Source organism: Polypterus senegalus, chromosome 6 (genome assembly GCF_016835505.1).
Source record: "Polypterus senegalus isolate Bchr_013 chromosome 6, ASM1683550v1, whole genome shotgun sequence".
NCBI classification, from domain to species: Eukaryota; Metazoa; Chordata; class Cladistia; order Polypteriformes; family Polypteridae; genus Polypterus; species Polypterus senegalus.
In genome coordinates, this window is record NC_053159.1 from 60,424,755 (window position 1) to 60,452,666 (window position 27,912).

Sequence of the window (27,912 nt, forward strand, 5' to 3'; positions counted from 1 at the left end):
TAATGGTCATAACTGGAAGCTGTTTTTCTCCATTTACTGTAATGGAGATGATCTTGAACGCCGTGGGGGCGGAGTTTCGTGTGACATCATCACGCCTTCCACGTAATCACGCAGTACATAGAAAACCAGGAAGACATGCATTATATAATTGAGAAGGCAGCAAAACAATAAGAAGCGAGCGAGTGACATATACAACCATATTCATGATTTCTGCTACTTCGGAAACAAAGCACGATGTAAACCTACACTTTAAATTAAGTTCATAGACAGGCTTCCGCTGGCGTTTGTAATTTAGTGCCTGCCCATATAAGGCCGTCCGTCAGCGGCAATCCAATAGCAAACTCCCACTAAATATTCACGGGCGAAGGACTGTGCTTATGGAGAGGAAGATGAGATGGTCAGGGGGGTGTTTGACACAAACTCAGCGAAACTGCAAAAGAAAGGACTAAGGTAACATTAAATACAGCCATGGACATTGCACGAGATGGCACCAGCACAGCTGGGAACCTTCGATGCATGTACACCGAGCGGCTCAGCGTGAACTGGCGCAGTGCACAGATAAAAGCAACAGTTCCAAAGAGCTGAACAAAACCGAATTACACAATTGAAAAGGCAGCAAAAAATATGAAGCGTCTGATACAAGCATATTCATAAATCCAGCTACTGCGGAAACAAAGCACACGGTGGAAAAAGTTAATGTCCCGCTAAAGGAAGACAGTGTAAAAACCCGTGCATGCAGTGTTTCAGGTCTCATATAAAGAAGAAGACGAGCTGTTTATTGATGCAGTAAGAAACGAATCGATGAAAGAAACCTGTCATCTTTACAACGATTGACAAACACGGAATGTAACTTGAACACAACACATCCTACAAATACGAACCTGATTGAAAGAAATAATGATAATGAAATCTTTGATGACAGCAACGCTCAGTAACACTCACAAAACAAATACTGTATATTGACAGTCATGTTATGTTATTTTTAAAATGTTCCCTTTTCTTTTTCTAGCTTTTTTAACACACTACTTCTCCGCTGCGATACGCGGGTATATATATATGTATATATATATCCCGAACTACATACTCGAATAATGGATACTTTATTCGCCATCAATGATTGTTTTGGTAAAGCCATACTCAGTGTATTCATTAGATGAACGGTAAAAAGTAAGAGCGAGGGGAGGATGACTTATTGAGGCATGCAGGCTGTAGTTCGCGTCAACTCTATCTGAATTGCGCGATCACATTTGAAAAAATATATCTTTTAAGTTCTGTTTACTCCATATGTGTCAAACTCAAGGGCCGCGGGCCACATCCGGCCCGGCGTGTAATTTTATCCGCGCGAGATCATTTTATATACTGTATTATTGTTATTAATGGCCCGGGTATATGAAGCGCTGGTAACACAATAAACTACAGATCCCATAATGCAATGCAACGCTTCAGCTGCCTTGCCGAACACTTACCACGTTAATCAAGTCTAGCTTACGATGCTGCAAGTTATTGCGAAGCTAGCTCACACGATGCTGAAGAGAAAAGTTGATTCTGAAAATAGAGCCTTTAAAAACCGATGGGAGGCTGAGTATATGTTTACTGAACCCGTGTGTCTCATTTGTGGAGCTAATGTGGCTGTAATTACAGAATTTAATCTAAGACGGCACTATGAGACAAAATACAGGGTAACCTGAATGCAATGCAGAAAATACAGAAAGCAGAAGAATTAAATAAGAATCTGACACTTCAGCGGACGTTTTTACCCGTGCACAATCACAAAGTGATTTCAAGTGAAGCTGCTTTTATGGGAGACACAAATGCACCAGTACAACCCTGTTGCCAAGTAATGTTAAACCAAGTCGTCACTACGGTGTTCCCAAATACGCACTTTGCTGATAAACTGAGCGCACTGCGCACTGAGTTTGCACGGCGCTTTGGTGACTTTGAAGAACAAAAAAAGTCCGTCTACATGCGGCTCGAACCTTGTGCATGTTTGGTAGCACATATCTGTGTGAGAAGCTCTTCTCAGTGATAAAGACTAACAAAACAGCATGACAACAACACTCATCACTCACAACAGTGACAAAACAATTACATTGACAATCATGTTACGTTATTTTCAAAATGTTTCCTTTTCTTTTTCATTGCTTCTTTAACACACTACTTCTCCGCTGCGAAGCGCGGGTATTTTGCTAGTCACCTAATATTAAGAAGTGCTAAATTTAATCCTGTGACCATGCCAAACTGTATATTAGCTGTATATGATCACAGTAATACGAGACAAAGAGAATGGCTTTATCTACAAACAGTCCAGGTGCAAAAATCAAGTCCCTAAACCAGATCTTGGCTGCACCTTCATATTAGAGTCACAAACAGGAAAGACAACAAGATTAACCAATAGGTTTTTCTACTATATTGAAGGCACTTAATAAAAAAAATTATGTTAAAAGTCCTTCTTAAAGAAATCTTTCAATAATTTTGTAGTATTGATTGAAATAGTATATTATGCCAAATGCCCCATGCTAATATACGAATATAGTTATCATTTTTTTGAAAAAACTATGGTTTCACAGCATACTTTTATTTTCATTGTACTTTATAACACGCTGGTTTTCTTCTGCGTAAGAAATTAATTATATTGAAGTCTATAATCTCCTTTGTCTTATATAAAAATTTAAATAGTAAGTTTTTCATTCAAATTCAAGTTTGTCATGTATACATAGTATATAATACACATATTACAATGAAATTCCTGCTTGCATCTCTCCTCAGATAGGTGACGACAATATGCTACCAGCAAAAACACACGCAAGTGTACTTAGCATAGCACCTATAGATAATTGTGTGTTTACCTGCCTTCACTGTAACTGTAAATAACAAAAGGAATGTAACCAGTTGTGTATCTCAGATGTTGTAAGTTGCCCTGGATAAAGATGTCAGTCAAGTAATAATAATATTATTATATACAATTGCACATGAGGAAAACATTCCTGCAATAGATCAATTCCTGCTTTTTTTCTGCTTATCCTAGTGGTTTGGCTTTTGTTAATGGTCTTTGCAAAATACATTTTTATAGGAAAGTATTTACTATTGAAATTAGTAGGAATGTGAAATTTGACTATATATTGTAGTAGGGTAAAGGAAATAAACATAGCATAAAGATTCATTGGAGTCTGAGGCAGTGGCCCAGGTATTATAAATCAAAACACTAGAATAACTTAATAGGCTGATGACTGCTTACACCAAGTTGTTTCTTTCCATTAGGGGGAGCAAGATTACCACTTAGTAGCTTCAATGTTTTGGCCTAGGAGTATGCATCAAATGTCTCTATAACCCTCTCCAATGTTCTGTGCTGGGAGTGCACCTGAAATGCTTCTGCACCACCCCCCACCCCGGAACACAGTAATGTTTCCCCCTCAAGTTCACTCCAGTGTGTTGGACTTGGAGCTTGCTTGCTTCCCAGTGAAACTTCCACTTAAGAATCCTGCTGCACGTTTATGGTCTGTTTTCTGCAGCTTCTTTCTTACAGTCGATAGCCTTTTCTGTCACAGAACTTCTGTGCTGCTCACACTTTTTTGGAGTCTTGTACTGAGTCATACCTCAAAGTTTCAGGATGCCAATGTTTGCATATGACAAGCCCACTAGCCATTCTTCTCAACATCACCTCAAATCCACACTGCGTCTTAAAATAGCATCTTATAATGCAGTCCTGGAGGTTTACCTATTACCATTATTAGATGTTTACACTGTTTACTCAAGTACAGTATTTCTTCTTATATTTTTCATCAGTTGTATGTAGTCCCCAATTAAATTTCACAGACATGAGTGTACAGTATATGTGAAGCATTGCTTAAAGTGGATATACTTCAGTGGCAGTGCTGTGTGTGTTGCACTGATGTTTGTCATGAAGAGTGAGGAGTGCGGGGCATTTTCCCATTAGAAATTCAAGTGCTAATATCTAAGACTGACATTCTCCCTTGGAATGTGCAGCACTACAATTGAAAAACAGGGGTGGGATGGGGGTCAGTTTTCAGAGCTGCATGCAAGGATTGGATGTTAAGGAAAGAAAACTGAGAACCAAAGTGAGATCCAGTAGTCGACAACAATAGCGTTTTTGTTGATGAGTGTGTCAACTTTGCATTTTTATGTATGCAGTACATGCACACTCAGTACTGTGCAAAAGTCTAAAGCACTTTAGACAGTTCAGAAAAATACTTACTGTATATCGTTATTTTATGCCATCTGGATTAGTGTGTCAATAGAACAGAGCTTATTTTAGTGTTCCAAACATGTATTTTGCAAAACGTGGAGTAATACAATAACATACTTGAATTACATTATTGCAAAAGTGAGCATTGCAGCAAGAAATAAGGGGGTCAACCTGCATCAAGATTTCTCCCAAATAGAAATTTTATGGTACACAGATTTTTGCAGATCTGCTGTAGAAGCCCAAACAAATGGGCAATATTGAGGACCAGAAACACTATAGTCAGCCATGGAAACAGAGTGTAGCAGCCAAAAAATATATCAAGTTTAATTTCCTTCAAAATCAGACAATGTCAAGCCCCAAATCTAATTCTGATCTGGCAAAAGCATTGGGACTCTGGTATACCCATACACAGACCAGTGACATCTCTTGGTCTTCATGGAATAGTTGGGACTAAAAAGTCATTCTCCTCTGAGGTGGAAATGTTAAATTGTTGTCTCTAACAGAAGATGGTTCGGCCTTTGAAGGGCCGGAGAACAGTCTGCAAGCAACAGTGAAGCACAATGGAGGTTGCCTGCAGGTTTAGGTCAGTTTTCAAACAATAACAACACTAATTAAGGTGGTAATTTAGCCACTGTGAAAATAAAAAACCTAACATTGTTCCAGTGTGGTGCTGAGGTGTCACCCGCTGTATTCTGGTCTTGGTTCCAGGCCCAGGTGGGTGCAGCAACATGCTGTAAAATTAGCATATGCTCTCAATCTTCCTCTCTCTCAGTATCTTGCAGCTACCACTGCTAGACACCTTTGGCACATAGAACCAATGAGCTTCTGCAGTTGTAGAATTTTATTTCATCGTTGTTGAGGGGTATCACAAAATTGCTGACCAAAGGCAGGCAGAGTCACTTCTCCAGATTTTATGATCTAGGGTATCCAAAAGAAAGCAGACCAATTCAACACCTGCACACCAACTTTTATTGGGACAGTTGTGACCATAGCAGCTGTTTTTACCTCACCATTATCGTACTATAAAATCACGTCAAGAAACAGGAAAAAGCAGAAGTCCTCTGACACATCACCTTCCTTTAAGGCTAGTTTCATGGAATTGGTCCCCCACTGTCCTATAACTGATAAGAACATTGTGTTTGCTGGCAGTTTCAACAGAAATGTGTGTGAAAGATCTAAATAGTCTTTCAGATGGGTCAATTTAATGTGTCAGTTCTTCTCGGGTGTGGACGATGAGACCTTCCAAGCTAATCAGTCCGACCCAGCTTGCTGAATTCTTGCCTGTAGTCAGAACACTATTAATCTGTAAGTAAACACACCATATTGATGTAAAGCCAGTCTCATCCTCCTTTTTATATTATTCATGAGATTAAATACTTATCTTCAAATTATTATTTTCTGTCCAAGCTTTTAGAGAATTTTTCATATACCTATCAGAATTTTCAGCTTACTTTGCAACTCTGTAGAGATGTGTATAAAATTATATATCTGGATAAACTGTGTAACTCTTTACCAGTGCCGTTCATTTGTTTTTGTTTGGAAGGAAAAATAACTAGTGATTGTAATGACATTTTTTCATCGCCAAGAAGTCAATCTAAGCATTTTAAGACAATCCTTGTCAATAGGTTTTTTTAATATAGTTTGCAAATTAACTAATGATAGATAAACTGATACAAATGAGTAATGGTAAACTCAGTTTCCTTCTGCTATGATGTAGGACAATAAAGACCCTAAATTAACATTATTTTACTTAACGTTTCTCTATTTTATAGATTGTTGGAATTATTACAAGGCACAACTTGACACATGAATTCCTGCTTGCAAAACTGAGGCAGCACTATATTACCTCATGAAGCATTTTAAGTTTGCTTGAATTGGCTTTCCTTATTCTCTGTGAAACTCTGGATAATGGAAATGATGAGACATGAAATCCCAAAAAGCCCTCTTTTGCAGACAACTTCAGCAGTTGCTTACTGTAAGGTATGCTTCTTGTAATAGGCTATCTAGACAGCTGATGTCTTTATTATGATCATTTGCTTAAGTACTTTTAGATTTAGAAATAATGAAACTGTTCCCAAATTTTCACCTGACCTCTGTTACCCATCCTGACTTATTTTTTAATTAAACATACATTCAAGCCTACATATAGTTGGGAATTCTGTCTCATTGACAGTGATGTGCTGTTTCACTTATTTTATGTATTGATTAAGTGATATGCACTAGATAATTCAGGAAATTCTAACACCTAGACACTCTGCTTTCCTAGTCCACTATCCGTTTTCTTTCTATTTGGTTTGCTATGAAATTAGCAATGTAGACCTTTTAGTGTTACTTAGTTGTCTTACATTCGATACCAGGAACTGAGAATGTTTGGGCAAAGGTTAAAGTTCTTCAAAATTAAGATTTTTTTATGGATATGATTTTTTTATTGTTGATTATGCAAATTGATTTAATTCAGCCTGATTATGATACTTATTTTCCTTATGCACTTTTTGAACTAAATTCTGTTATTGTGGTATTTGCACAAATCATTGTGTTTTACTTTTAAAAATCGCATTTTTCTCTATGATTCAAGTACTTGTATCAACTAACCCACAAAAATGTTTGTCTTCAGCAGTTCATATTCAAATGCCTTTCTTCTATTTTTTTTTTTATTTTGTTGTGTTTTTATTTACTGCTGCAATTTCTCAGTCAGTTGTTCTGACTTGCCAGTATTATGCTCATTTCTTTGTATTACATATAAAAAGTATGAAAACAGATTTGATCTGACACTTAGGTTTCTTTATCACTGTTTTCATTTTTTTAATTGTTTAGTTTATTTAGAGGTCCTCCATTTAGTAGTATATTATGTCAGATTGTGTTTATCTTAATTTAAAACCATGTAAATATTATTTGTGAGAGAAAACACTTAATTTGTTATTTGCATGATTATTTTTGTCAGTCTTGTGATTTTTTTTTTTTAAGAACCATCCATTAACAAACTATTAAAATGTAACATTACACAATATGCACAAAAATATGTATTGACATCTGAAAAATTATCCAGTTTGTACTTGAATGATTTTGTCTGTTTTCTTGTAGTTTTATATTTTTAGTGCAGGTCCATTTATTTCTGTATTCACCAGTGTTTGGCTTATTTCTTTCACACTGCCTATTATTACTTTAAAAAGTAATATGAAATCCCCTCCTACTTGGTTTTATTTTGCTGTGGGTTAATTAGTGTGTGAAGATTTACAAGTTTACATGTAGTGCCATATGTATAGTTAAGTAGGAATGTATGTGTGTTTGTTTATTTTTTTAAGTCTGTCCCTTTTGGATTTAGTATCCTTCACTGTATTTTGTCCAGTTTGAGATTCTCCGAACACTGTTTTCTGGCTAGCATGCCAAGTGAGTTTTGATGGATGATGCATTTTAGCCATACTACACAAATATCTCCTTATTATGGAAATGTTTATAGCCTTAATTACTCCACAGAGAACTTTACATTTCTAATTATGTATGTTTCTCATTGATGTGAATTTTTCAAAATATTTGCTTAATTTTGTGATCTTCTTTATTTTAAATTTTATGCATGCTAAATTACAATTGCAAAAATAATGATTTTACGTGACATTTTCATTGCCAAATGACACTGTGAACATTCTATAGCACAGAAACTGCAGGTGTCAGTAATTATTAAAGTGATATTTTTGCACTGATAAGAAAATAGGTTAATCTTTTTTTTGTTTTAGTATTCAAAATTATTAAAATGCAAAATGGCAAAACATATATCCTATGGAAAGGAACAGGAAGCACAAGGAATGAAACTCAATTTGAGTGGCTGGTGTACCATTCAGTGTACCATATCTAATTATATGTTAACTTTAACATGCTTAAAACATTCTTTTAGATCACAAAATTTTCTTAAATATATAGCAGGTTGGATAATGGATGGATGGATTCTATCCCTCATGTTTCTCCCTGTTATCCACAAATAAAAATGGTTGATTTATTAAATCATGAGGCATCAAGGGTAAAATTTTGACGATGGTGGTTTTTGGAGGTGGAGTGGTATAAAGATGTGTTTACTGATCTAGAATAGAAAGCAAGGCACAAGGCTTAGGCATGAGTTTTATTTGTGTAAATACATTTTAAAAAGTAATATGAAATCCCCTCTTACTTTGTTTTATTTTGCTAGTTTTGGTTTGATCGATTACCACTATACAAGATGCTTAATTTTGTTAAAAACAAAGATGCATTTATCTTTCTTTATTTGCATATTCCTCCCTGTAAACTGATAATTCTAAAACTGTTAATAAAAGAATGAAAAATTGAGTGTTTATTTTATTTAGCATCTGTCTGTTGTGTAGTAAGAATGTTTTCATCCCTAGCTGAAAAGAAGTATGGATGAATCATTTACTGTTACACTTGGAAGCCGCCATTACGTATTTGAATGCAGCAGTGTGATATTTAAAATTTTCTTAATAATATTACTGTTCTACTATAAACAATATTTCATTAAAATTATATTTTGCCTATGCTCTCTAATATCCAAAAATAGCAATCTATTGGATCTGAATTGGATCTGATTCTTGGAATATGATGTGTAATGTTTATCTGAATCTCTGCTTTGCTTTTTTACAAATATTAAAAAGCTTTCTTATTGGTTTTCCATTGTATACTTGCCTTTATTTAGACAGCAAAACAAAAACACTGTTCTATATATTATTCCATATCTAGCTTTCCATGAGCCTAATTATTGGCAAGTGGCAATATTCCTAGTTGTTGCTGAACACAGATTTGACAGGGTTCATGACAGGTCCTCCATTCCCATTTTATCACATCCCGAATCAATTATTGTAATTCCCTACTTGCAGGTGCCCCTGCTAATCTTATATCACAGCTCCAGCTTATTCAAAACTCAGCTACAAGAGTCCTTAATCCAACCAGCAACAGTGAATAAATCACACCCATCCTGCTTTATCTTCACTGGCTCCCTGTGTCTTACAGAATTGAATATAAAATCCTACTAATAACCTACAAAGCCTTAAACGACCTTGCGCCAAACTACATCAGTGACCTTCTCCATCACTATGTGCCTGTCTGCCCACTAAGGTCCTCTGATTCTGGCAATCTTGTTGTACCCCACACTAATCTACACTCCATGGGTGACAGGGCCTTCAGCTGTATAGCATCCAGACTCTGGAATGACCTACCGAAATTAATTAGATCAGCTGACTCCATGAATTCTTTTTAAAAAAACCAACTCAAAACTCATCTGTTCAGGAAGGCTTTTAGCCCTGCCTGACTATATTACCCTTCTTTCAGTTTACCTCTATGTCAAGACGCTCATGTAACCTGTGTGTGTTTGTGCTTGACCATCAATTATGTTGTCTGTTAGGCTTTTTTTTGTCTAAATTTACTATCTTACTCTATTTATTTGGTTTAGTACAATGCTATATACTGTATAACCTGCCGTTCGTTCTTAAACTTTGTGAAGAGCCTTGAGCATGGGAAAGATGCTATATAAATAAAATGTATTATTATTATTATTATTATAATTTATCTTTCTCTGCTAATTAGGAAGCAATGCATTAGAAGTCATTCCTTATCTGTCAGGTTCAAACTAGTGCGTGTCAGTGACAAATTTAAAGTTGTTCTGTATGCTCATGTTATTTTCATGAATGTGTAGATATTCTACAGGGCTCCAGATAAAAATTCACTTCATGGAGCTCTTTAAAGAAAAGAAATTAGCCTTTGATTTAGGTACCAAATAATCAATTGCATATAATATCCATCTTTCAGTTTCTTATCTTTCTGACCTCCATGTATAGTCATATGAAAAAGTTTGGGAACCCCTCTCAGCCTGCATAATAATTGACTCTCTTTTTAACAAAAAAGATAACAGTGGTGTCTTTCATTTCCTAGGAACATCTGAGTACTGGGGTGTTTTCCAAACAAAGATTTTTAGTGAAGCAGTATTTAGTTGTATGAAATTAAATCAAATGTGATTTGATTTGGTGTGCAAAACTTTGGGTACCCTTGTAATTTTGATGATTTGAATGCATGTAACTGCTCAATACTGAATACATGCAACACCAAATTGATTGGATTAGCTTGTTAAGCCTTGAACCTCATAGACAGGTGTGTCCAATCATGAGAAAAGGTATTTAAGGTGGCCAATTGCAAGTTGTGCTTCCCTTTGACTCTACTCTGAAGAGTGACAGGATGGGATCCTCAAAGCAACTCTCAAAAGATATGAAAACAAAGATTGTTGAGTATCATGGTTTAGGGGAAGGCTACAAAAAGCTATGTCAGAGGTTTAAACTGTCAGTTTCAACTGTAAGGAATGTAATCAGGAAATGGAAGGCCACAGGCACAGTTGCTGTTAAACCCAGGTCTAGCAGGCCAAGAAAAATACAGGAGCGACATATGCGCAGGATTGCGAGAATGGTTACAGAAAACCCACAGATCACCTCCAAAGACCTGCAAGAACATCTTGCTGCAGATGTTGTACCTGTACATCGTTCTACAATTCAGCGCAATTTGCACAAAGAACATCTGTATGGCAGGGTGATGAGAAAGAAGCCCTTTCTGCACCCATTCTACAAACAAATGCAAATGCTCATTTAGATAAGTCAGATTCACTTTGGAACAAAGTGCTTTGGACTGATGAGACAAAAATTGAGTTACTTGGTCATAATATAAAAAGCGCTTTGCATGGCGGAAGGAGAACATTGCATTCCAATAAAAACACCTGCTACCTACTGTCAAATTTGGTGGAGGTTCCATCATGCTGTGTGGCTAGTTCAGGGACTGGCGCCTTTGTTAAAGTCGAGGGTCAGATGAATTCAACCCAATATCAACAAATTCTTCAGGATAATGGTCAAGCATCAGTCACAAAGTTGAAGTTACGCAGGGGTTGGATATTCCAACAAGACAATGACCCAAATACACAGTACAAAATCTACAAAGGCATTCGTGCAGAGGGAGAATTACAATGTTCTGGAATGGCCGTCACAGTCCCCTGACTTGAATATTATTGAAAATCTATGGGATGATTTGAAGCAGGCTGTCCATGCTCAGCAGCCATCAGATTTAACTGAACTGGAGAGATTTTGTATGGAAGAATGGTCAAAAATACCTCCATCCAGAATCCAGACACTCATCAAAGGCTATAGGAGGCGTCTAGAGGCTGTTATATTTGCAAAAGGAGGCTCAACTAAGTTTTGATGCAATATCTCTGTTGGGGTGCCCAAATGTATGCACCTGTCTAATTTTGTTATGATGCATATTGTATATTTTCTGTTAATCCAGTAAACGTAATGTCACTGCTGAAATACTACTGTTTCCTTAAGGCATGTCATATATTAAAAGGAAGTTGCTACTTGAAAAGCTCAGCCAATGATAAACAAAAATCCAAATAATTAAGAGGGGTACCCAAACTTTTTCATATGACTGTATGTGTGTCTAATTCTTTTCCTTTCCCTATGCAGTGCATCCTTCCCTTGTATCTTTGTGTCCATCTTGATGCTTTGGGTAACCCAATGTCATAATTTTCAAACTATGTACTGTCATTAAGAACTGTACATTTTATTCAGGCAGTGTCAGAAGGCCATCCAGTGTAATTTGGTCTTTGTTTCATCTTGTTTGAAGTGAGCCAACTACATTTTAAAATACAGTTGGAAGATGTTAGCTGTCCAGTGTTCATTTTATAAGCAGCAAACATGGGGCACACATTTCTATGGTTCTGCTGCAGCTGGGGAAGTAAGTGCCCCATCCAGTGGATAGAACAAAAGGGCACATTGAAGTAAATAATTACAACAGATTCTTTTTAATTAGGTTTAACTCAATTTTAGCTTTCCAGTGTTCATTTTGTAAACAAAAGAGCATTTCAACAACAAAGTCTCAGCTGTGGAAATGAGCATCCACTCCAGTGGACAAGATAGAGATGCATATTGAATATGAAATGGATATAGAAGATTGTCTTTTAAAATACATTTTGAACAATTTTAGCTATACAGTGTTCATTTTGCAATCAGCTTACAGATGTTCACATTTCTATAATAAAGACTAAGCTGTGTAAATACGTGCCCCCTCTGGTGGAAGGGATGGAGGACACTGTAGGTATAAACGTCCCATAGAGGACTGCCTGATAGGCTTATTAAAGACACTGTGCACCATTTTAGTTACTGTATCTATTTTTCATTTTACAAGGGAGAAGATAAAAATTACAATTGAATGCTTACAAGTTTTTAAAAAGCTTTAATCTGAAATGATCAGCTGTGCATGGATATACAGCAAAATTAGTTTTATAGGATAATGATACTTGTGAAAAGGGTGGTCATGAAAGGCAAGGATTTTTTTTTATTTTTTTATAGAACTTTAACTATTTCATTCACATGGAGGTGAAATTTGAGTTCCACAACAAAACCTTTCCATGGAAACTTTTTTTTTTACCTCTTTTTGTTCCGCAGAAAAAAAACCTGAGTAAATATTTAATAGCAAGGTATCTGAAATGGTGTCAAAAGTGGATTAGTACATTTATTTTAACATTTTTAGATGTCTTTGTACAGAGTTCTTTGGTGTCAACTAATGAATTATTAATTATAATTATTTCTGTTAACATTTTTACTAAATCTTATTTTGCTAATTTGTTTCTTTGTTGATGAGCTTCCTGTTGTTTATTGGTAATATACCATATATTGCACATGCCAAAATGACTGAAGTAACAATTAACAAAGTGTAATTTATTGATACCAGTTTAACAAAGTTTACTGTCTGCCCTCAATCACAGAACACCCCGGTTAAAATGATAATAACATGTAATACAACTGCAACCTTAAAACACAGACTTCAAGGAAACAGCAGGCAAGCAGCTGCGGGTGCATGTTTTTTGACAGTCAGGCTGGTATTTTGCGCGAACACAATGGAGAAGGGTCCGAAGTCTGTTGACATGAGGAGATCTGTGACATTCACACTTTTGTATTTGTGTACCAAGTCAGAATGAACAACTGAATTCCTACTGGACACATTTTAATAACAGAAGACCTACTGTACATGATGGGAACATGAATTTCAAATGTTTTGCATGTCTTCCTTGCATTTTGATGACCTATTGCATCATATTCAGCATTTTGTTCATCGTTCTGGCACAAGTGTAACCAGCCTCTCCTTGAAACTCACCATTTGGAATACATGTAAGCTACAGCGTGTAGTTAGAAATTTGCATGTGTGCCATCGCCAATATTACCTTACAAGACTTGATTGGTATGAGCAAAAGTATTCAGTTATATCACCCTGTGAGTACTACTTACTAACATACAGTGTTTCTTCTATTTATATGCAATTTTTTGAAATTTGTTTGCTTTACAGAACATCCGTGAAATATATTTTTAAGTGGAATGTTTATTTAAAGTATTCAGGCACAAACAATATATTATTTCATTCATAGGTTATATGATTCTCATGACCAGAAGTTAGAACAAAAATGTGCAGGCACCCTAACAATATACCTTTTGAAGAATGCATTGCATACAGCTAGATTATTTTAACCATTTTAACAGCTCATTTAAAATTGCTACAACTTACAGTTCTGCATTGGCACTAAAGCCTAAAAAGAAGAGATACATTCTTCATTACATTATGGACTGGCAAAAATGGTGACTGGCACAAAACATATTTTTTATAAGCAATATTTTCCAGATTGAATCCATTGAATCAAACATCACTATTCACATGTAGGAAATTAAACCAAGACATAAAACATTTGTTCTCTAAAAAGACAAAAATATTAGAAATTGAGAAAAAAAGAACAGATCATCCTGTACCACTCACCAAGTGCATTTAACCACCTTTAAAAAGCTATTGACAAAGAGCATGGATAAAAAAATTCTGCTTATTTAGATTTGCCATAAACAGAATCTAACGAGCGGTTTTTGGTGTAAAAGGCTGAGTTGATCTCAGTATCATAATCAAGCAAGCCTCATAGTTCAGGGTAATTAATGTTTTGTGTTACATTTGTGTCTTTGAGTTTTTAGATTTTACAGAAAGTTGCATTTCCTGATAGGCTGTTTTTGAACCAGTTAAACTTTGCATATCATTGCAAATAAAAAATGGTGATTGTTAAGAATATTCTAATTTTGTTACAGTTTTTTTCAGCTTGATCATGGACCTAATTCTTCCTAATCTATGAAATTCAACAATTTGAACTTGGACCAGATGATAGAAGTTCCTTATTCAAATCAGCTTTACCTCCCTTTGTTTCACAAACCAGACTTGCTTCCGAGGTATTAACCCACAAACTGAGCATGAATAATGTTTGTTATGGGTGGGCATAATACAGGGGTTCTCAAATGGTCCTGGGGGACCCTTGTGGCTGCAGGTTTTTGTTCCAACCAGATTCCTAATCAGTGACAACACCTGATAGCACTGATCTCATTTAATTAGATGGTATTATTTATCTTTTATTCTACATTCAGAAAAGGATAGTAGCATGATTTTTACATTTACTGTATAAGGAACTTAGAAATGTTTCTGTTTTTGTTATGGATTTAAATGCTTAACTCTCTTTTTATTATATTTTGCCCTTTCTCTGTGCAGTTTGCTACATTAATTAAATCTTAATAATGACAATTAAAAACAAGCAAAGCAGAAATTCAAGCAAACAACACTCAATCGTGAAAGGCTGCAACTACTTTAGCGTCAGCCCCACAAAGTAGTAAATAACGGATTAATTAAACAATTAGAACACCTAGATAAGTAGAATGACAATTAAGATTAAAATACTGTTAAAAAGAAAAAAATACAGATAACTGCTTAGTACATTTTAATAGTTTTTTCTTTTTTTTTTTGCCAAGCTTAGTTTTCTAATTTGTATATTGTTCCCAAAACAGGGAATCTGGGAAACAACAGTTCACTAAATTAGCCCAGGAGTCCAATTTAAAACACAGGCTGGTTGGAACAAAAACCTGCAGCCACAGGGGTCCCCCAGGACCGAGTTTGAGAACCCCTGGCATAATACAACCTAATTGGATCATTTTATTGTGAATTTTCAAAGGATTCACCTATAGGTGTTCCATTTTAATAATTAACTTCCAGGAGGAGGGCCATTATACTGTATCCCTCTTTTGTAAACTGTTGATAAATCGGGAAAGCATTCCTGACTCAAATCTTTGTGTGCTGCTGGAGAGTGTTGTATTTTGAAACTTAGAGGGAACTTTGGAAGTCACACTTCAGGACTCAGCATGGCTTCTAGTTGGAGTTCATGTCAAATTTAACATCTTCAGTTCCTGAATCTTGTTGCTTGTGTCAAATTATGCAACTAGGAATCGAAGGAGGTGTTGATTACATGATTCCCTCATGATTTTTCATCAAGCCTATTAATTTCAATGTCATACTACAATGTCCACTCATTTTGGTAGCTAATTAGTGAAGAGTACATAGAATAAGCCTCTACCTCAGCCCATCTTTTTTGTATAAAGTTCAACAAGCCTTTCCTCTTGTTTGTTTGCATAGTCCAAACATTTGTCCTTTTTTTCCTTGCAGATGGAATTATTCCTCAAAATCTGTGGGAATTGTATGCATTGTACTTACCAGTTATAGAGTTCATGGCCTGTTAATTCTTGCCGACAAAAGAACCTACCCTTCCAGTGATTGACTTTCTGCAGTAAAGTCAGACCAGTTTGATTTTGTCATAGTGAGTCACAGAGCAATATGACTGTGTTAATTTTGGTGTCTATATACTACTATATAACTGACAGCGACAAGCACATTCTGTGACTAGCTATCGCTAGCTGTGATTACCTAAGAATGAAGGCTACAGCTAAGAATTGTTGGGAAAGTCATGTATTGTGATTTTGCTTTATTAAATAACAGGAAACAATGTAAAAATACTTCTGCTTATGCATATATTTTAGTTATTTTACCTTAGATGCTGTCTCATTCTTTGTTCAAATCACACTTCAGGTAAATAAAATAGATTTAATCTTTTAAGACAATTTTTTTCAAGGAATTTATTTTCATCAGTCATTCATGTCCTATTCAGATACCATAGTAGAAAATATTTGATAGAATTTTCCAAAATATTTTTGTTGTGCCTAAAATATCCACACAAATTCAGTCTTTCCTTAATTTTATTTAAAGCTTCTTCAGACCTCTCTTTGTAACAGTCACTACACAAAAGGAGACGTATAGGCTAACAGTGATAATGTCACATATCCTTGAGGTACATGATATATTTTAATGAAAACAGATTTCCAGCTGAAAATATTTTCGTACATGAATGTCTCTTATGAAATAGTCTCTTAAAGCATAATTATAAACATAGTCACTAAATTTTTCATGAGTAGATCTTTCTAATAACACAAAAAAATGATCATTTACATTAATTAGCAGTGATGATTTCAGAATATTTTGTTAGATTTTATTTCAATTAAACGCTTAACCAAAACATATGAACACTTGCAATGATATGACAATCAATAAACAATGTGAGGATATACTGAAGACAATTTGGCCAAAAACATTTCTAGTGTAACAGAAGGAATAGGTTGTGCAGAAAGTTAGTATGTTCTTGTGTAATCTTCAGTGTTCTTTTCTAACCTAATAAAAAAAGAAGCAGTCAAAATTTAATTATAAAATATTTTAAATTATTTATTAGCAATAAAAAAAATATTTTCTTGTGTCTTTGTAGCATTTCAAACTGTGAATAGTTTTCCTCAAAGTAGTCATTAGCTTTGAATCAGACTTTTAATGTTTGAAAACTTATTTACTTTTATTAATTGCAAACAGCAGCCTTCAATGTTTTTTAATTTTCTTAAATTTAGATTTAAATAGTCTTGAACTATTGGCACCTTTTTGTGTTATTCAGACCGTATGTTTATTAAAACATTTAGAAATAAAAAACAGAAAACTTGTGGAACTGAGAAGCATAGATCCACTAATTATGAACCTAATTAGAGCAAAGGTCTTTGGTCTTTCTAGGAATCTAGTTTGAAATCCCTGATGTTGGAAGAAAAATGTCACAAAAATGTAACATCTTTCCTCTTTTAGATTGAATGAGGGTGTCCGAAGTTTTGTGAGTAAATTTTGCACAATAAATTGGAACTATATTCCATTAGGAGCAAAGTGAGAACTAACACTGAATAGGGTCATTGTTACAGAGTTTCTACCTTCTTTGTAAACAGTCTTTACTCAATACACTTTTAAATAATACTTTAGAATCCTTTTTGTAGGCTTGAGTTGGTGGATAAAAAAGTGGTCTTTGCTTATTTTTAAAATAAGAATTTTGTGGTGATCTGTCCCTTATAGCGATTTTGTTTGGTAGATCTCAAAACAATATAGTGGTCATCTTGTTTATGGTGAGTGCTGTCTCAACTGGAACTAACTGGTATTGTCTTTCCTCCATTATGTGGTCATGTGTCTGTTTTAGTTTTTCAGTTATACAGGCCCTGTTTAATGTACTTCCTCACCAAAATTCTACCAGTTTCCCTCCTCTTCTCACACATCTGACTTAAATCTTAAAGAATGATCACTTATATGGTATCTTATAATATCCATTTTTTTCTTCTCGGCCATGTTGTTATCGTGAGGCTGCAGACAGTCAAGTATCCTCTCTGTAATTTTACAGAGTGATTTATGTTAAAAGCTTTCAGGTTACCGTCACCACAGTCAGAGGTACTGTATATCATCTAGAACAGGCTAAAATCTGTTGTTGCCATGTCATTGTCAGAACCCATTCCCTATTTAAAGATTTAGACCTCACTGGAACACAGAATAATAATTCTTGAAACTCTCCCAATAGCAACTGTTTCTGTAATTAATTGTCCTAAAGCAGGACTCTACCATATCCTGTCATTTTTATAATAAGTAAATTTTGCTTGAATTGCTTCTCTTCTGTCTAGGCTGACGCCAGAAGTCCACATTGTCACTTTATGCATTGAAGCTCATACTTTTGTACATTTTTGTACATTAGTTGTATTTACTAAGCAGTTTACCTTTTTTCATGCCACCACATCCCAAGGAACTTGAAGAACCTATTCTATCGATTCTTGATCCAAAGCACCCTGAAGTGCCCCTGCTGTTTCTCGGGGCTAGCAAGAGGTCTCGGAGTCGGCTGCTGTCAGATTTGTACCCGTCAAATGGTTTCCTAGAGTCTCCCATATTCCACTGTCCCTCTTTTTCCTTTTCCCTGTCCCATGGAGAGCTGGCTTGGTTATCCAAATCCTGAGATGCAACATCATATTCTGCCATATTCTCAGCTGGTTCCTCTTCCCCCAGGTTTTCAAAGTAGCGCTCAAGAAGAACCTGTTTATAAATTAAGGGTAATGGAGTTAAAGGGTATAACGGCACTTCATGGCCCAGTTGCATTAAGTAATACCTACACTGATAACTGAAATGCAGATAAAAACACTCAATATGTACAAGTACCAGGAGTACTTTATTTGTTTAAATATGCTATTTCTGTATAGGAAAATTATTATAGCATTTCGATGTTGTTTTTGATTGTGGATTTAATTACCGTGTGGTTTCATCTTTTTATGCTTGCTAATATCATTAGAAAATTAGGAAAAATTGATGAGAACAGGCAATTCAGTCACTTTAAATCAACCAGAATAACATTAAGCCTAGTTTCAAAGGTTCCTAAAGTCCTACTGTTTACCACACCAATGCATTTCTTTAAAGTTATTAAAAGTTTACCCATCTGTGTTCCTAACTTTGCACCTCTGTTACTACTTAATTTAAAGCTTTACACTTACACCGTTTTTTTTATTCCATCTTGTTAATGAACCTGCACACTCTTGCCTTCTTAATTGTTCTAACTTTATTGACTGCTAAGAAATGTAAAACTCTTTACACACCAGTTCCTCTTTACTAAGAAAACACACTTAATTACTTATTCACTTTATTTGCTCCTACCACCACCGATCCCACCTCATAAATGCTTTCAACTCAGCCTCCTACATTTACTTAAATAAATGTTTTCTTTCTGTGGAATTTATGTGTATGCCCTCGCTTTTCACTAGCACTAACATTTTACTGTACGAATGCTGTATGGTGCTCTATCCAATTATTCTTTATACAGTACATCCGGAAAGTATTCACAGCGCATCAATTTTTCCACATTTTGTTATGTTATAGCCTTATTTCAAAATGGATTGAATAATTTAATAAATTTTCAAACACCTCAAGTAAACTTTTTTCACATTGTCATTATGGGGTGTTGTGTGTAGAATTCTGAGGAAATAAATTAATTGAATCCATTTTGGAATAAGGCTGTAACATAAAAAATGTGGAAAAAGTGATGTGCTGTGAATACTTTCTGGATGCACTGTACTGTATGTCTTAACTTCTTTCCACTATGGAATTGCTGTTCCTTTTAACTATTCTTCACTACATCAGTTATTAATTTCTACAACTACTTTCTGCCTCGCCTCTCCTTGCCACATCTCACCAATGCTAGTTTTGAATACAATTAACAAGTAACATTTCCACATGATTCTACCAAATGCTCAGCTACCTTTGTTCCTTTGTGAGAGATTAAAAAAAATCTTTTTGGAGAAATAATTTTATTTTGATTAACTGCCACATAGCAGTAGCTTAAAACATGCAGCACGTCTTCCAATTTCACTTGTAAGAATGATGTCAGCAATTTTTATAGTGATGCAATTTCTCATATATATGTATGTTTTACAATTTTTTTTCATAATTTTAAACAAATATTTTGTGTAATTGAGATTATATTTATCAGTCTGCTGAAAGTGTTTGCAAATCCAAGTTCACATTAGTTCTCGATTTTATCTAAAGCAATGCAAATCCACATAATCCCTTAGTAATACTATACACATGTTTTCTGAAGGACAAGTAAGGTAATATTATTAGAAATAACACATTATGTTTAATGCATGCATAAAGTGTGGTATGGTTCTTGTCAATAACCTAGGAAAATTACTGTTTTAAGAACCTTAACATTCCTTAGTAAATGCCTTATGTTATAGTGAAGAAGAATGAAGTACATGTGCACTAAACCTTGCAATTTCAGAAAGTTGTAGGTGTGTTACATTTGACCCTTTATTAATTATAGACAGCTCTCAAAGCTGAATTGCAGAATTTAAATAAATTTACACTTCTTAAATCTTCAAAGAATAACTTGATTTTTGAAAAGTCAATTGTCCACTTCAAAATATTTTACCTACTCTGACTTGCTGTGCTTTAACCCTATTGAATTGTTTTTTATAGTACTATTTTTATAGTATTGTTTTATATAATATGCTCTGCTTTCTCTTTGTTACCATGTGTCAATTTTGCAAAATACAATAAATGTTTACACTTCTGCTTTAAATGGTCATAGTTTTGAGTTTTGTTATTAAAAACATTGTCATCCATTCTTTATCTAGCATTTAATTACATGTTTCTGTCTGAAGCTGCTAAGAATGATAACAATGTGTAGTTAACCAGTGTCTCCATGTTAATGTTCTAATCATTATGGTTGATTGTACACACAATTTTAAGTTGGTATTTATGAATGACTGTTTCCTGACAATTAAATTGCTTTTTTGGCATTAAGAACTGTATTTTTAGTCTGTACCATAAGCTAATATTAACTAGTAGCTGATCTTTTTCAGCACTAATGAGCAAGCTCAGGAACCTGTGAGTGCCACACAATTGATTTTGTTTTGACCATTTATAGCAAGTGAGCTGTGATCCAGCCAGCAGAGGATGTCACCTTCATCTGAAAACCAGAACTCAGCTGAGTACTTGTGTGTATATAAGTATGTGTATACATGAATGCCTCTATTCCTCACTTGCTTTCCACCTGTGGTTCTGTGGGCCCACATAAGCACTCCTAAAACAATTGTTAGCAATTAGTTTACATTTTGCTTTCATCTCATTTGTTTTTTTGTTAATTTCTCTGTTAATGTTGTCTGTATTAAGCAGGAATCTCAGTGTTACCCTAGCACTTCACCCTGTACTGCCTGTTTTCCTCCACACTGCCCAGAAATATATTTGTCACAAATTGGCCCTCCTTAATTTATTGTGTAAAACTGCTGATGCAGCAATGTAAATCTAGCTACAGATCATTGTCATTCTGCAGTCTTTTGAATATGGAATATGTACTTTATAAAATGGCTTTGTTGCATCATACTGTTGTTAGATTTATTTTTAATTCATTAAGATTGTTATACTGTTGTTTAAAGATGCCTTCATGCTCCTCAATAGCTTTTCTTTTGTTAAAATTAAAGTAAAGAAATCTGTCTACTCTTATTCTATATGTTCACTATAGCCTAAGCCTACAACAATACATGAAAGATAGAGTCCCATTTCAGACTTCAGGCCAGTCCATCAGAAGGCATGATGACTTTCACACACACACACACACACCATATCATTTCTAGAGTCTCCTTAAAAGACAATATGAATGCTTTTGAACTATGGGATCAAATTGAAGTCTAAATGAAAACATTGAAATACCAGGAAAATATGCATTCAGTGATCTACATTTGTTGAAATAAAATTTAAAAATCACTACCTATTTTAAAACATTTGGTTTTATCGTGCAAAATAACTTCTATTTGTAGATTAGCTCTTACTTAAAAAAGCCTTCGCCTGTAACAGGACCCAAGTAAGTATATAAATGACATTGCTCTTTGATGTTAAAAAACCTCATTGTCATGCAGACAAGTTCAATTTACTATAAAGTCATATCCACAAAGGTAAGCATCCTCACCTTTGCAGCTCCTCCTGTCATCTCAGTGGTTTCATGATCTGGATTCAACAAATCAGTGCTGGCTTATCACCAGCAAGCGATTCATCACAGTTGACAAAGTGCAAGGCACAAGTGGCTCAAATACATAAAATATGTTATAAAATGTGAAATAAATTGGCTGCCATTTGCTTTACAAGGGGATAATTTTATTTACAAGAAATATGATGACAATTTAAAGAAGTATACTACAAAACTGCGAGAGTTTATCAGACACTTCTTCCTTTAGAATAAAGTATTCCTCTGCCACCTTCCAACTGTCTGACGTTCTCTTTTTGTTCATACCACTCTCAGTAGCTTCCAGAGTGTTCTTGTAAATCTTAAGCAGCTCTTCTACACCTGATAAGGAATCCCATCTGTCCCTACAGCAGACCTTGTTGCTGCCTTCCTGATAATATATTTTCTCTGTATGTGTCTTGGTCCTACCATATCAAATCCAGTTTGAAACTTTGGAGGGTTCAGCAGCTTGTCACACTTCTCTACCACATCCTTCTATTTTGAGAGTACCAGACAACCTCCAAGTGAACTTATAACTGACTCTGTGTTATATGTTTGGTTTTCACCTCTTTCTTTAATCAGGTCTTTTTTATATAAATATAACATAGTGTGAGCTATGTTCCATTTTCTATATAGTAGACCATGTGTTCAAAGATATTTTCTTTTTCTTAAAGTGAGTTTTTAGTTCAGACATTTTACCTGAAGCAAAACTACGGGAGCCTTGTTCCACAGATGAAGAAGTGGGAAAGTAATGTATATATCAGTACATAATGAAGTTCATTCACCCAATTCACATAAGTGAATTTGTCAGAAATATTCTGACTAAAGATTGTGCAAACTAGTTGGTGCTGATAAACGAGGGATCAGTTTCTCAGAAGATTATTAAGTGGAAAGAAACTGTATGTGTCATTTAGTTTACTTGTTGCTGCTTATTTAAACCATCCTTACTACCCTGTACGTCTACTGAAAACAACCATAGCAAATGTAAACTTATCAACAGGTACATGGAGGAAAAACTTAATAATAATTAATTACCTAGTGATTTTGGCAGCAGAACAGTAGCCGTAGCATTGTGATCTGTGCTGCTCCCTAACAATTCCAGGCTGTGTATTCTTTTCCCATTCCACTCGTGTTCTGCCTACATGTAATTAAAATGAGAGAAGACCTACATATTAGGTTAATTGGTCTAGAGTGCATGTGTGTGTGCTTGATTGTCCCTATTGATGGACTGATGCCTTACTGAGGGGAGGGGTTTGTTTTCAATGTTGAAAAGTGCTGCCAGAATCAGGACTAGCTCCCTATAACCCCATAAAGGAAGAAGCATATTCAAAAAAGTATATGGAAGGAACAATAGATTTGACTGCAGTGGGCTGGCGCCCTGCCCGGGGTTTGTTTCCTGCCTTGCGCCCTGGGATTGGCTCCAGTAGACCCCCATGACCCTGTGTTAGGATATAGCAGGTTGGATGATGGATGAATGGAGTAGATTTGATAGTCTAACCTACATGTGCTGTTGGTTCTGATTCTATAAGTGTGGAATTCTTATTACAGCAGTGATGTCATTCCTTCAGATAAAACAAAATGTATTTGATGTATGAAAAACATTGTCATTGGTATCATTCAGAACTAGTATTGCATTCCTATGAAAAGAGGTAAACTATTGGGTGATTACACATACAATGTGAAAGAGAGCATTATTGTTCTAACAAAAATAGTTTTTCTTGACAAAATAGAAATGTAGCAGCATATTTGAAAGATATTTGAGGAACACCATTAAGCTTTGATTATCTTTGATGTGTAGTAAGGGGAAAGACAGTGCCCAAAGTGACAGTTAAATGATGCCTTCTTCAAAATAACCATATTTCTGAAACATTTACTAAAGGAATGTCTCTACTTACTGCCATTTCTACACATGCATCACTGTTAAGACTAAAATGAAGGATGTTGCATTTGATCCAACTGCATTTCTCTACTTTCAGTAGGTAAGTATTTACCTCATTGAACATGTAAAATTTTGAGGCAATAAGCAGTTATTTTTGTTTTACTTTACCTGATAAAATAAGTCACAGACCTTGAAAGCCAATAGTTTGCATTTCCACAGACTTGCACAGTACGGTTTAATTTTGTATAGAGTTCTATCACATCACCACCACCTTTGGTTTCAGAGTAGTGGATATTTCTTACTGCCAATTCCTATGTGCCTCTAACTGTTGGTGATGTTCTACAGAATACCAAGACTAACCAGTTCGGCTCTTTCTATTGCTACACTATATCCCAGTAATATTGTATTAAAAAAATTTATTATTTCTGTACCTTTACATTTTTAAGTGTATTTTTTATTCAAAACATAGTATTGCAATAAGCACATTTGGCTAGGGAATAAATTATTTTTTATCATTAGTAAATTTGTAACATTTTATGCAATATTATTTTTTGTATTGGACTTTTACTTTTTTTCTGAGGTTGGTCGCAGCTGCAGACTACTTATGTGAAATTTTCTCTCTCTCTGCTTGATAAATTTTATTTTTGAGGTAAATTTTTTAAGCCTTGCAAGTCTTGTAATGGATTTTTAAATGCAGCAAAATTTTTTCATGATAGAGTTAACTTTTTACAGAATTATCTTAATATGCATTTGGCTGTCAACTTTCCTGGTCTCCCATCCAAGACTTCCTCAGTTTGTGCTTGAATCCTATATTCTTACTGTCTAATAAAGATTCTAAATTATTTTGAAGTAAATATGATTTATTTTAAATGTAAGTATCCTTACATTTTATTTTTTATTGAAAAAGACTTAAAGCATTTTTAACATAGAGCAAATTTGGTCAGAAATTGTAGAATTAACCAGTAATAATGAAGAGAAAAGCCAAGCAAAATGACACCTTTTATTGGCTAACTAAGAAGATTACAATATGCAAGCTTTCGAGGCAACTCAGGCCCCTTCTTCAGGCAAGATGTAATACAGAAACTGAAGTTCCCTGAGTTTATATCCACACACTAGGACAAGAAACAACAATGGTAAATTTTTTGAATGAAAACTCTTAAATGTAAAAAATTAATAGGTTCATTCAGGCTAAGATTAATTTAACAGGAGATAGAAGAACAATGTATGGTCAAGATCTTTAGATAAGATAACTGTCCAATAAAGTCCTTTGAAGTTTGTGAAGTTTTTCAAAACAATGCAGATCTGTAGTCAGGTTGTCTGTGTCAGTCTGAGAGATGCAAACAGTCTTCATATCTGGCTATAAAACTCTTGTCTCTGTTCAAGCCATGCTGTAATGTATTAAATTTTAACATGAGCTTAACTTCCCATTCTTTTCTCTCTTGCTGCGTTTTGAAGTTGCCCATAAGCACTGTGACTTTAAAGTCCCTCTCACAGTGTCCATGGCTGTTAAAGTGGGCCGCTACAGGAACATCTGTGTTGCCATGTTTAATGTGGAATCTGTGTAAATTCATTCTCTGGCAGTGTTTGTCCAGTTTCTCCCACATAGAGTGTAGTGTCAGGACATTTCATGCAGAGAATTAGGTAGACAACATTCGATGATCTGCAGGAAAATGATCCCTTTATGTGATGTTCAAGTCGGGAGTTTGGTATAATTAGGCGGTCTGTATTGTAGATGTGGGCACCGTTTTACATCTTTTCTGTAGGCAGGGAGATGTGCCATTTTCTGTTGGTTTAACATGTCTTCAAGGCATGTTGTCTGTGTCATCTGAAGATGAAACGTCATTCATACGCAAACCTTCTGTAAGATGCTTAATGTTATTAAATGCAACACTCTGTTAAGTTCCATAACATGGCTAACACAGTGTCCATGGACTTAAATGCGTCAGGACTTTGTCCATGTTATGGAACTTAAATCGGAGGTGTAGTCAATGAGTTACAGCTCATGAGAAATGATTAAAATATCATTAAGATGTTGAACAGAGCAGAGTCTTTATGTAGCAGGAAGTCTGTTTGTTGTTATGAGCAGACTTCTCTAAATCTGTCACATTGCTGAAAATGTACAACTTCAATAGGACATTTATTGAGATTCTCATTATTCTGAAAAGACCGTTGATCCATACAGCAGGTGTCTGTCAGCATTCGCATAATGTGAGACTTTAGCAGTGTTGAACACTGATAGCGATGAATTTGCTTCATTATTAATGAAGTTTTATGCAAGATTTACATTGTTTCTGTAGCCAATAAAAGGTGTCATTTTGCTTGGCTTTTCTCTACATTCATAATGGCTAACACGGTACAACAACCTAGTACTCCAGTAATAATGAAAAATTTACGAGTTTTTGGAGTGAGCCAAACCAGATCTGCAAAATGCATGGGCCTTTCAAGTTTGTTATTAATAGTTTAAAAGAGTCATGTGCTGGAAGGCATGTTATGTAGGGTTAGCTCTTTCAGAGAAAAGAGGTTTCAGTAATAATTTTTAACCCACTCACTTCTATATTTTAAACCACTCTTTACTTAAATCAGCACAGATAATTAAAACTAGGGTGCTGAATTTCTGATTGTCATATTTTATTTCTCATCATTCAGGTAACACTTATTGGTGTAATATCTATCTATATATCTAATAGACTTTGCTTTCCAGACCAGTACTGGATAGGTGGTATTAAAAATGCTTGAATGGGTGGGCTTTAGAATGGAAGTTGAATTATTGGACATATATTTTGTAGTTGTGTGTATTTAGTTACCATAATAAAATATATTAGCACCGAAAAGTTAATTTTTAAAAAGTAAGTATCAAAACAAATTAGTAATATGTTAGTTTATGTATATATGTTTGTGTGTGTAAAATAAATATATAGAATGTATGAATGCATAATGTGCATAAAGTAAATTGATACTATACTGAATTTGGTTTTATTGCCATAATGTCTTTTTTACATGGCAAATTAGTACAGAATACAGAAATGTCAGGATATGGTATTTATACTTGTGCCAGTTTCTGGCTTTATTTTATGGATTTTTTTTAATTTCTCCAGTTTCCTTAAAACCGTACTATTAGTTTATGTGGTGATTGTATGATTTATCAATAGTTACAAAAGTGTATTTCAGAAACCATTGTCCTTTCTCTATATAAAATTTTATAATTTGTGAGGACTTAAATTATTATAGCACCAAAAAAAAGACTAAATGCATAGTAATATCATTACTATTTTAAAGGTTTACTATTATTACAGTATACAGTGTCTTTCTTAGAGAAATTCAACCCAGTTCCATTTGGTTTTGTGTGGTGCTCTTCACTGAGTATTTCAATAGAAATGTATTAAGGCACTAAGCCGATTCTTTCAACCTTCAAATAAGTTCCAGTCCTCCTTTTGCAAGAAAACGTAGTGCGTGTTAATGTTAAGTGGTCGACTTCTTCCTTGTTTTTCATTGCCAGTACTTAACCCTCAGCAAAAAGGTTTATTGCAATCCCAAAATGTGTTCCTTACCTTTAAGTTGGAGAGATCTTTATTTGAGTAAGGGCTGGAAAGGTGGTTTCCTGTGGCTGGAACATAATAGCAAAGCAATAGGAAAACTCCTGTGTATATAACTGCTGTCTTCATCCACATTTTCTCACAAGTGTTCTCTTCACTCCTCGTCTCAATTTCAGCCAGTTCTTTGGCACACTTTTATATCCAGTCTAAGAGTCTGTGACACTTCATCTCAGCAATTGTCTCGAGCAAATTCTAACACCTCAGCACAGATAAGAACAACAAAATGAAAATACAATGTCCTTTTAAGAGATGATCTGATGCCTGAGGATGCGCTCAGCTCCAAAAAGATACTATGCCCACTTGAACAAAAATGACACACGTCAAGAGGTTTTTGAAATAATGTAACAGTCTCTGGGCCAAATCTCAGAAACTTCACACCTCGTGAAACATTCCTAGCAGAAGATGTTTTTCTTCTTGGATCAACAGCCCAAGTTAGCAGACTGTGACATAAAGAAAAGTGACTGCAGCCAAAAGATTTGGTATGAGTGGTGACAGT

The 27,912-nt window shown here is 35.0% G+C and overlaps 2 protein-coding genes across 3 annotated transcripts in view; one reads left to right on the forward strand and one right to left on the reverse strand.

Moving 5' to 3' along the window:
* The window catches only part of clcn6 (chloride channel 6), a 245,446-nt gene extending 236,594 nt beyond the window's left edge, over positions 1-8,852 (forward strand). For both annotated transcript variants that reach the window (XM_039756073.1, XM_039756074.1), the window contains exon 23: positions 5,977-8,852. In XM_039756073.1, the coding sequence (XP_039612007.1) occupies positions 5,977-6,057 (81 nt within the window). In that variant the 3' untranslated portion in view covers positions 6,058-8,852. The remainder of the gene's footprint in view (positions 1-5,976) is intronic.
* Positions 8,853-16,299: 7,447 nt separating this feature from the next.
* LOC120531065 (natriuretic peptides A-like) lies at positions 16,300-27,533 on the reverse strand. The gene is made up of 3 exons (XM_039756075.1): positions 27,372-27,533; positions 18,181-18,490; positions 16,300-16,786 (listed from the first exon to the last, which is right to left on the reverse strand). The coding sequence occupies exons 1-3, from the start codon at positions 27,489-27,491 to the stop codon at positions 16,782-16,784; spliced, it is 435 nt and encodes a 144-aa protein (XP_039612009.1). The 5' UTR covers positions 27,492-27,533; the 3' UTR covers positions 16,300-16,781.
* Between the last annotated feature and the right edge of the window lie 379 nt (positions 27,534-27,912).

What these genes read in the sequence shown, in the direction of transcription:
- LOC120531065 (XM_039756075.1), bottom strand. Translation starts at nt 27,491, where the DNA reads ATGTGGATGAAGACAGCAGTTATATACACAGGAGTTTTCCTATTGCTT. An exon ending in AAGATCTCTCCAACTTAAAG is followed by an intron (nt 18,491 to 27,371) that starts GTAAGGAACACA and finishes ATTTATAAACAG; the next exon opens with GTTCTTCTTGAGCGCTACTT.